A 9,098-nucleotide genomic window follows, 5' to 3' on the forward strand; every position below is an offset into this window, starting at 1 on the left:
ATTATTATATGTAAGTACACTGTGGCTGTCATTAGATACATCAGAAGAAGGTGTCAGATCTCATTATGGATGGTTGTGAGCCACCATGTGGTTGCTGATATTTGAACTCAGGACCTTCAGGAGAGCAGTCAGTGCTTTTAACTGCTGAGCCATCTCTCCAGGCCACAATATTTCTCTCTGTGTGCACATGTGTTGTGGCATGTGTTTCTGTGTGTGTGTGTGTGTGTGTGCGTGCGCGCGCGTGCGCGCGCGCGCGCGCTTAAGAAACCAAAATTCCATTATTCTCACCACCTATTTTTTCCAGCACTTAGCCTGGATTGTTTTTTGACATGTAGCCATGGCCAGACTTGACAGACACTGACCTTGGGGTAAAAAGGCAGTAAGTTGAGAATGCCTGTTGAAGTCGTCCCTTCCCCCTTAGTCCTGTCATGGAGATAGGTCTTTCTATGGTTGTCTGTCCAACCCTTGGGTAGACTTACCTCGTGTGGAGATAGGACTAAGTTGGTACTAGGGGTGCACCCTAGCCACATCTCAAGCTCAGGAGGGACCAAGATGTTTTGGGGGATCATGCTGGGGCTTCTCTTGTCCAGTATGCAGTTCAGTGTGTGGCTCAGGCTGGGCAGAGGAGTTCTCTCAAGGCAATGTCTTTGCATGTGATCTCCAGGCCTGTGAGCTCAAAAGCCACTTGATGCCCAAGTAGCAGGTCCTTCACACAGCTCCACAGTGGCTCCAAGCCAGCGTGTCCTACTCCAGTGCTGTTGAAGGCAGACTCACAAGGGCTGGGCTCATGCCTCAGTGGAACATTTAACTCACACACACAGGCCTGGGTTCCATCCTAGCATAGCAAATACAAAAAGAAAAAGATCAGCTGTGACCTAGAGGAGGCAGTTAGATGAGGGGACCTGGAACTGGGTTCCTTGGTCTGTCCCACCAACCTTCCTACCCAGCTCTGACTCCTTGCCTTTATAGTAGAGAAGGAGACAGGTTCTCAGGCTCAGAATTTAAGTCTACCATGCTCACTTCTTTTTCCCTGTACTGCCTCTCTACCTGCCTCCCTCAGGGGTAGGGCAAGCCAGACTTGCCCTGTCTGATTGGCAGCAGTGGGGGTTCGTTCCTGCCACAGAGGTTTGGCAGCTGTCACTCTGTGGAGCTTCACTGTGGGGCTCCTAAGACAAGCCCTGGCTCTTCTAGTCCATGTCAGGGGATTTAGGAGTGTCTGGGTACTGGCTGGCTCCCCCAAGCCTCTGGCCTTGAACTCAGGGTGGGCCAGAGCTCTCTCCTTTTTAGAGTCTTTAAAACTAATTATTACCAGGAATTGTAATTAAGCACCCGCTGAGTGCCAGGTGCTCCGAATATTGGCAAGTCCTGAATCAGTGCTGCCCCATCCACCCAGTGATGCATCTCAGTGCACAGGGAAGCGGGTAATTAGCCTGCAGCGTCTGCTTGGCCCTCTCTCCGCTGCTGTAACAAAACACCCGAGGCCCTTTATAAAGAGGAAAGGTTTCCTTCTGTTCATGGTTTTAGGGGTATCCGTCCCTGGTGAGCTGGCCTTGTTGCTTTGAGACCCAAGACTGTGCATCAGGGAGGAATCCAGGGAGCAAAGACCTTGCATGGGCCTGACCTCTGGAAGCTCTCATCCCTCCAATATCACCCCAGGCACAGGGTCTAGCCTCTAGCACATGCTATGGGGGACCCTCCAGATACAGACTGATGCAGAAGCATCGCTGTGGGGGCTGTCCTGCAGTCAGCCCAGTGGAGGCCCAGCTGTGTCCAGTGTGGGTGTGAGGGACAGTGAGGCCAGCTCCCTGGTGACTGAGGGAACTGATACTTGAGGCTGCCCTCTGTTCAGAGACGCTCAGCCCCCGCTCAGTGTCTGTGTCCTCTCCACAGGTGGCCTGTGAGAAGACAGTGTCCGCCATGCAGCACGTCCTGCAAAGGACCATCCGGTGTGCAAAAGGTACCTGCCTGTGCTCTGCCTTCCTTGGAGGTGGCCTCTGACTGGAGGTGGGCAAGGGGAGGGGGCGCTCCCTCCCAGCCTCTGCCCCCTGCTGCCTGTTAGAAGTGAGGCAGCAGGGGGCAGTGTGGAGCCCCTCCTGCATCAGGAACTCAGAACTGAGGGAGGGGAAGGCTGTCTCAGGTTCCATCCTGCCTGCTCTGACCTTCCCCGTGTTCTGCAGCTGAAGCAGGAGAAGGACAGAAGCCCAGTCCGGCTCAGCTGGAGCTGAGGATGGTCCAGAGCAAAAGGGACATCGAGGACCCCGAGATCGTCGTGCAGGCCACGGTGCTGTGAGGGCCATGCTCGCCCACCCGCCCTGACACACAGCGAGCTGAGGTGTCCGTCTCCATCCCTGTGAAAAGCTGTAACGTCTGCCTTAGAGCCATGACTGAAACTTGACATTGTGTTCCTTCCTGAGAGGCAGGTCTCAGCCAGTCTCTTATCGTGAAAATGTGCCATTGTGCTATTTTTTTATAATAATGACAAAGCCGTCGTAGAAATATGTGATTCAGACCCATGGCCCCTTCCCCAAGGCTTTGGGCCTCTGCCTGTCCCCTGTCACCTCACAGGTATGTGGAAGGTGGGTGGAGGGAGCCAGCCTGCTGCCTCTGGACCCTTCTGTTGGCCACTGGCTGCCGTTGCCCCTGTGCATACACAATCCCTGATTGTGTATAGATCCCGCCTGTGTTGGCACTGTGTTTAAAAGCGGGTTAGGTCGTAACCATTGGCATTGGAAGAATTATGCCAAATATCTCCATTGCCATTCTGGTCTTTGCCTTGTTCCTGCATTGGCGTTTCTGTGTCTGTCTCTGCTGCTCTCTGGCTGTCCCAGAATGTCAGACGTTTGCAGCTGTTGGACTGTGTCCTATGCCCAGGCTTGGGCAGGCGCACAAGCATGTGGTCACTGTGACAGGGACTGTGTAAGGAACTGAACATTCCAGGACATCTGCAGGCCGCCTGGGGGTCTGCAGGGTCTCCTGTAACTTGGGAGCAAATTCTAGGAAATCGACCAGCGGAGGGTTGAGCTGCTGAGCGCAGGGCAGCTTGGGAGTTCAGGGAAGCTTTTCACACTCGCTCCTGTGGGCCACACCCAGCCCTGCAGGACTGTCACCTGGCTGTGGACCTGCCCCATGCTCCTGGGGACAGGGGTTTGGACAGACAGGGAAGGAGAGGCGGGGATGGCTTCTGCCCCCTGGTGGCCGACTTAAGTGCATTTTCTCTTCCCCTCCCCCACCCCTATTTCTGTATTGTGTGCTCACCTCATGGTGAGGGGCAAGAGGCCCTTATGTGAAGCCAGCTAGCGCTCTGCGTCCTTTGAAGTTCTTCTCCTCTACAGAGTAGATTGACGTTGTGTGCATAGGGGCAGCTCTTAGACCCCAACAGGAGACTGTGACATGTCCCGTTGCCTGCTGCTCAAGGGTGAGTTTCCTGCCTCTGCTTCCCAGAGTTCAGGGTCCCTGGTCATCATGGCTGTGAGTTTGGTCTTTCCATTCATGACTTACCATCTCTCTCCCCACACCCATATCCCTCCTCCTCAGTCCTGGAGATAGGTTTCTTCTGAGAAGCCACAGCCTAAAGAGACCTGGGAGGCTGGACCAGGTGTACAGGGACAGAGGTGTAGGGACTCGGTGGACCTCTGAGTGCCACACCCCTTCCCCCATTAAAATGTCCCAGATAGGGGAGATACTGACCCACGGCCACTTTATCCAGTACCTTTTACAACTTTGAAGGCAGCAGAAAACTGCCCCCCCCCCCCGCCCTGCTCTGTTTCACACACAGTAAATATAATTTTAAAAATGACTTTGACCATCAGTACAACATTAGCTAGCTCTCTGGTGTGGCCATGAGGCCTGATGTGTCAAAGCCTTGCCTGGATGTTGTCCCTCCAAGCCCCATGGGAAAGGAATGCAAAGGCAGCATCTTAAAAATGAGAACCAGCCTCACTCCCCCAAGGCACAATGCGGAAAAAGCCCATCACTGCCTCAAAGACAGCAGACAACACCACATTGCCAGCAGCTAGGGAAACTTCCTTTTTCTTTGCGAGTGTTGAGATTGAAACTGGAGAGGTGCCCCCGATGGCAAAATACTTGCTACCCGCACACGAGCACATGCATTTGATCCCCACCATCTAAGTGTGGCCATGCAGGGAGATAGGGAGATAGCAACAGGCCATGCAGGGAGGTAGGGAGGTAGCAACAGGACGGTCCCTGGGCCTCACCTGCCAGCCAGAGTGTTCATATTTGTTGTCTCCAGGTTCAGTGTTGATGAGAGACCCAGTCTCAAAACAAATCGTGGAGAGCAATTGTAAAAAAAAAAAAAAAAAAAAAAAGACCACCCCCCATGTTGGACCCCTACTGCACGCACAAGAAAGGGATGGTGAGGGTAGGCGTGGGGCTGAGGACTGCCTGTGTGGGAGACAAGATGAGGAAGTACCCTCTGGCAGAGCCGAACTGTGTGGCAGCTGTAAGCTAAACCGGCAACTACACCTGGAAAGGCTTGTTCGCTCTTTTGCTGTAGCCCAGAGCTGTTGGGGTGGGGAGGGCCCTTTCTTGCTAACAGCAGGGTGATTTCTCTGTACCTCCTCCTACCACCACCCCTCCTCAAGAACTTCCTCTTACCCTGAACTTTGACCTTCTATCTGCTTAGGAGCTGACAGGACAAGAACAGAGGCTGTGGCTAAGGCATGTGACTAAGAGGAATCAGTTAGTACTCTGAGCATGGGTAGAGGCCTCGCAGAAGTAAGGCTCTCCAAAGAACTGTCTGCGGCCCTGCCAGCCGGCAAGCACAGACAGGGTCTGGTCCCCTAGGATCCAGATCAGAAGTGGCTCTCGCTTTCACTTTCCAGAGTTAATAAGGAAACAATGTGTTAGAAAATGAAGCTGCGTTAGCCCAGCGCTGCCTGCTTCCTGTTCGGGGCTTTGATTCTGTCTCAAAGCATCTCCTTCAACCTCCCGGATGATAAGAAGGAATTCACACATGTAATCCTGGACCTCCATCTTCCTTCTGCAGCATGATAGTGATTGTAAATATGACGCGGTCCTTTTCTTCAACTGCGAGAAGCACAGTTTTAAAAAGCTGCTTGATTTTTCAGTGGGAGCGGTCTGGGCTTAGCTGTGCCGAAGTGGGGATTTGAAAGGAGGGGACCGTGTGCCCCACAGGCTGCGTTCCTACCCTGATGTCCCCACCACCACCACCACCACCTGAGATAAGAGGCCAGCACAGGCTATTAGAGGTCAGGCTGTCTCCTGTCTTGTTGAGGAAGGCAGGGCCCCTGAAGGAGGCAGGGTGGCCAGAGCAGCTGAGGCCTTTGCTGTGCCCTGGGCAGCTCCTGGGTAGAGCCCCCAGCTCCTGTTACTTTAGACCTCACACTGTCTGTGAGGTGAAGGAAAAGGAAGTGGATGTGTCGTCTCCAAGCCCTTTGCTTCCTTTCAGCCCTTGGGGGGATCATTAACCTGGGGCGGGGCATCAGTCTGCATTTGCACAGTTCTCGGGCGCCCAGTGACCACAGGCCGGCCTGACCTCTGCTTGCACTGGCTACTCCATGAGCCTTTCTTCTGGGACAGAAGAGCACTGGAGTTTGAGTGGACAGGCACAAACCTAGGCTTTGGTGGTATGCCCTCCAGAGGGCGCTGTAGCCCAGCGCCCCTTCTATTGCTGCCAACTGGGGTGCCTTTTCCAGTCACCCACGCGGCTAGCTGCACTGAGAGGCCCAGGAAAGCAAGTCTGTCCATGTGAGGGATGGATGCTGACCACATGACCCAGCCGTGGATGCTAAGAAAGGGCGTCCCCGACCCCTAGGGGCAGTTCTGGGAGGGCAGGGTCAGTGTGAGGTTACAATAGAGCTGTGGTCTCTGTAGGGAGAGCAGTGAGCCAGGGAAGGCTTGAACCTGGTCCCCTGGTCTGATGAATGTCACTCCCCGACCCCCTGAGTGATGTGGACGTGTCCTGGGGCAGAGGTGCAGCTGGCCATGCATGTGCCGGTCCTCATGCTTTTCCACACTTTCTGTGACAGCTGTAGATGGTGGCTGAAGGCATCTGCAGGTTCCAGTCCTGTGGAACCAGAGAAGAGAGGTTTTGGCCTCCAGTTGCATTCTCAGCAGCCACCAGCAGGGGGCGCAGTAGAGACAGCAGCATCAGAGGCCCAGGCAGATGCTGGCTGGTACCAGCCCATTAAACAGCAGTCCTCCTGCCAGGAGATTTGGTTGGATGTTTTTTACTGTGCAAATCTTTCTGTGAACGCTGTGTAACACCTCAAAGTAGGTGGGAGCTCAGTGTGTCCCCAGTCCTGCCTGACATCCCAGGAAGCCATTGCTTGGTCAGCATGGCTAGAATTGACAGTTTGTAAATATCCGTGCATTTCACACTGTGTGTTTTCTGCTGGCTCTGGTTTATTCTTGTTGCAGACATTTTCCATGCAATGATTAATATAAAATAATGTTTTATATGTCATATTTTCCCATCCCTACACTCTGATGGGTTTAATTTGCTTAAAACCAGTATTTAATGAGTAATGTTAAATTTAAAATTGAACAGTATATAAAACTTATATTCTTCGAAATTTTTCTTTTTTTTTTCTTTTTCTTTTCTTTTCCTATTTTTTTTTTCTTTTTGCCTGATATGGTGGTGTACGCCTGATGTCTGGTACCATATAGGCTGAGGCAAGAGGATATTGACTTTAAAATCACTCTATGCCATGTCGTAAGACTCTTTAAGCACATACAAGGCTATGCCTAAATTGTTTTTCTTGTCTTTTAAATTTTCTGGTAGAATAAACACAATTTCACGATTGCCCACTACTGAGCCAGGCAGAGACTGTCCGCAGAGCCGGAGTCCTCTCCATGTATTACCTCCCTTGCCTGTGGCTTGGCTCCCCCGTGCCAGCATCTCCTCATTCCTTCCCTGGCTCACCGTCAGGCAGTTTCTGGTCTTTGTGCAATAGGATACACATTCCATGTGGAAAATGTCTCCCTGATGCCATGGGAACCCCACCCTGCCCTGGTCAGCTCAGGCTGCCTCTGCCCCGGAGCTACAGATGGGTGGAAACAGAGGAGAGAGCCTGCCACTCTGACTTCCATGCATGGAAGCTCCCAGAAGGCCTTGGGTATGACCTTGGCCATAGCTCACTGCCCATCCTATAGAGCCAGCAGGCCTGGTGAGATGTTGGGTAAAACCATGTCTGCAGCTTACGGACTGCCTTGCAGAGGTAGGCAGTCCCCCATGCAGGCGGGTGGAGGTGCCTTCAACCTTAGTGTGACCTGGGCCTGTGCTCTGGAAGCCTTTGAGCTACACTGTCACAGAGGACCCGGTTCATGCCTGATGTGAGGAGGGTGTGTCCTGGAGGGTGACAGGACACAGTAGAGGATGCAGAGGCTTAGCACATCCTTCTCCCTCGTGTCCCACAGAGCAGGAAGGACCAAGTGAAGTTTCCTCAGAGCTCAGGCCTGAGTGATTCCCACAAAACAGCCAAGACCATTTTCAGGATGATGGGGGTGTGGTGTGTGATGTCCTTCTTTTGTGAATGGAGGTGAATTCTTCATGGACAAAGCTCTGGAAGGATGATATGTGGGTGACGTCTCAAATGCTCTTCGCTTCATAGCTGCCCATTCCTGGCACAGAGCCGGTCAGAATGCCACCCATGTGTTGCAAACCTGGACCAACTGGAGGATGGGTTGCACCTGTGGGGCTGGCCTGACCCTGCTAGTCCTCCCCAGAGACCTCAGCGCTGTGGAGGCCCCTGGCCTTTAGAGCAAAGCACAGTTGGCCCTTCAGTCCCTGCTGTGCAGGAGGGGCGAGCTCTGGGCCCAGGTGGTTTCCTGCCCAAGTCCCCCAGCCCTCTGTACTGTCCCGTTAGCGTGTTTGCGGACGGGAGCACCTGTCAGCACTGTGTATCTGTGTCTGTTTTGTGCTGGTCTGTTGTCTTCTATGCCTACCCACAAATAAATATTTTCATTGCAGTCGTGTTAGTGTGGTGATTTCTCCCCAGCCGGCCCCTTGTGGTTCCTGCTCAAAAGGAAAACCTGGTTTACTAAAGTGATAGTGTGTGCTTCATTCCAACTGTGGTGGCCCGCTGCTCACCCTTTGCCCCCTTCTGTCTCAGAGGACTGTGGTGCTTTAGAGCCAGCCCTAAGCCTGTCAGCATGGTTCTCTGGAACCATGGGTGAAGCACTTGGAGATGGAGTCTCCCTGTGAAGATCTGAAGAGCAGCCATTGCCTAAATCCTGAGTTCAGATGCCACCTGGCTCCTTGACCTTTGACAATGACATTGCATGTTCGAAGCTTGGGAGTACCATGACCATAACTTTTCCATGGATTTAGGTATCAAGTGTTGGGGCAATTCAGCAGAATGCCTAAAGGCAAGGGAGGGGTCTTGGAGAAGAGAGTCCTGGGTCCCTGTTTGGTCATTCAGCACAAGAGGAGATGCAGGGTCATGCGGAGGCTGACAGGGACAAAACAGGCAAACTAGCGTCAGGCGTCCAGTGACTATTGCCTTGCCTCATTTAAGGAGACAGACCTGGGGCCTGGAGAGATGGCTCAGAGGTTAAGAGTACTGACTGCTCTTCCAAAGGTCCTGAGTTCAAATCCCAGCAACCACATGGTGGCTCACAACCATCTGTAATGGGATCTGATGCCCTCTTCTGAAGACAGCTACTTACATTAAGTAAATAAATCTAAAAAAAAATTAAAAAATGGAGACCTGTTTATTTAAATATCAGGAGACTGGGTATATTCAAATAGGATGCCAGCCCTAGCTCCTGAAAGTGCCAGACACCAGGCATCACCAGCTTTTCCACACACAAGGCTGAAGCACTTTGGCTTGTGGCCCTTCCTCCATGACTGCAATGAGAAGCAGCATCTTCCATGTCTCTTGACTCAGACCTTCCTGCTTCCTAATGTATGACACTGGACCCCACAGCAATTAGGATCATCTAGCTCTTGAGAGACCTTCAGTTCAATCCAGCCATTAGAGCCTCTGCCATGCCCGGTACCATCTCAGCAGGTTCCAGGATATGGCCATCTTTGGAGGCCATTCCTCAGCGGGCCACATCCTGAGACAACACTGGTATAGGATGGGGCCTTGCCTTGAGCATCTATCTCTCCCTTC

General features: G+C 52.6%; 1 protein-coding gene across 2 annotated transcripts in view; it reads left to right on the forward strand.

Moving 5' to 3' along the window:
- Pdxk (pyridoxal kinase) overlaps window positions 1–7,950 on the forward strand; it is a 28,132-nt gene extending 20,182 nt beyond the window's left edge. For both annotated transcript variants that reach the window (XM_052163412.1, XM_052163411.1), the window contains 2 exons: window positions 1,891–1,957; window positions 2,178–7,950. In XM_052163412.1, the coding sequence (XP_052019372.1) occupies window positions 1,891–1,957; window positions 2,178–2,290 (180 nt within the window). In that variant the 3' untranslated portion in view covers window positions 2,291–7,950. The remainder of the gene's footprint in view (window positions 1–1,890; window positions 1,958–2,177) is intronic.
- The last annotated feature ends 1,148 nt before the right edge of the window (window positions 7,951–9,098 follow it).

The sequence above is a fragment of the Apodemus sylvaticus genome, chromosome 19, assembly GCF_947179515.1.
Source record: "Apodemus sylvaticus chromosome 19, mApoSyl1.1, whole genome shotgun sequence".
Taxonomy (NCBI): Eukaryota; Metazoa; Chordata; class Mammalia; order Rodentia; family Muridae; genus Apodemus; species Apodemus sylvaticus.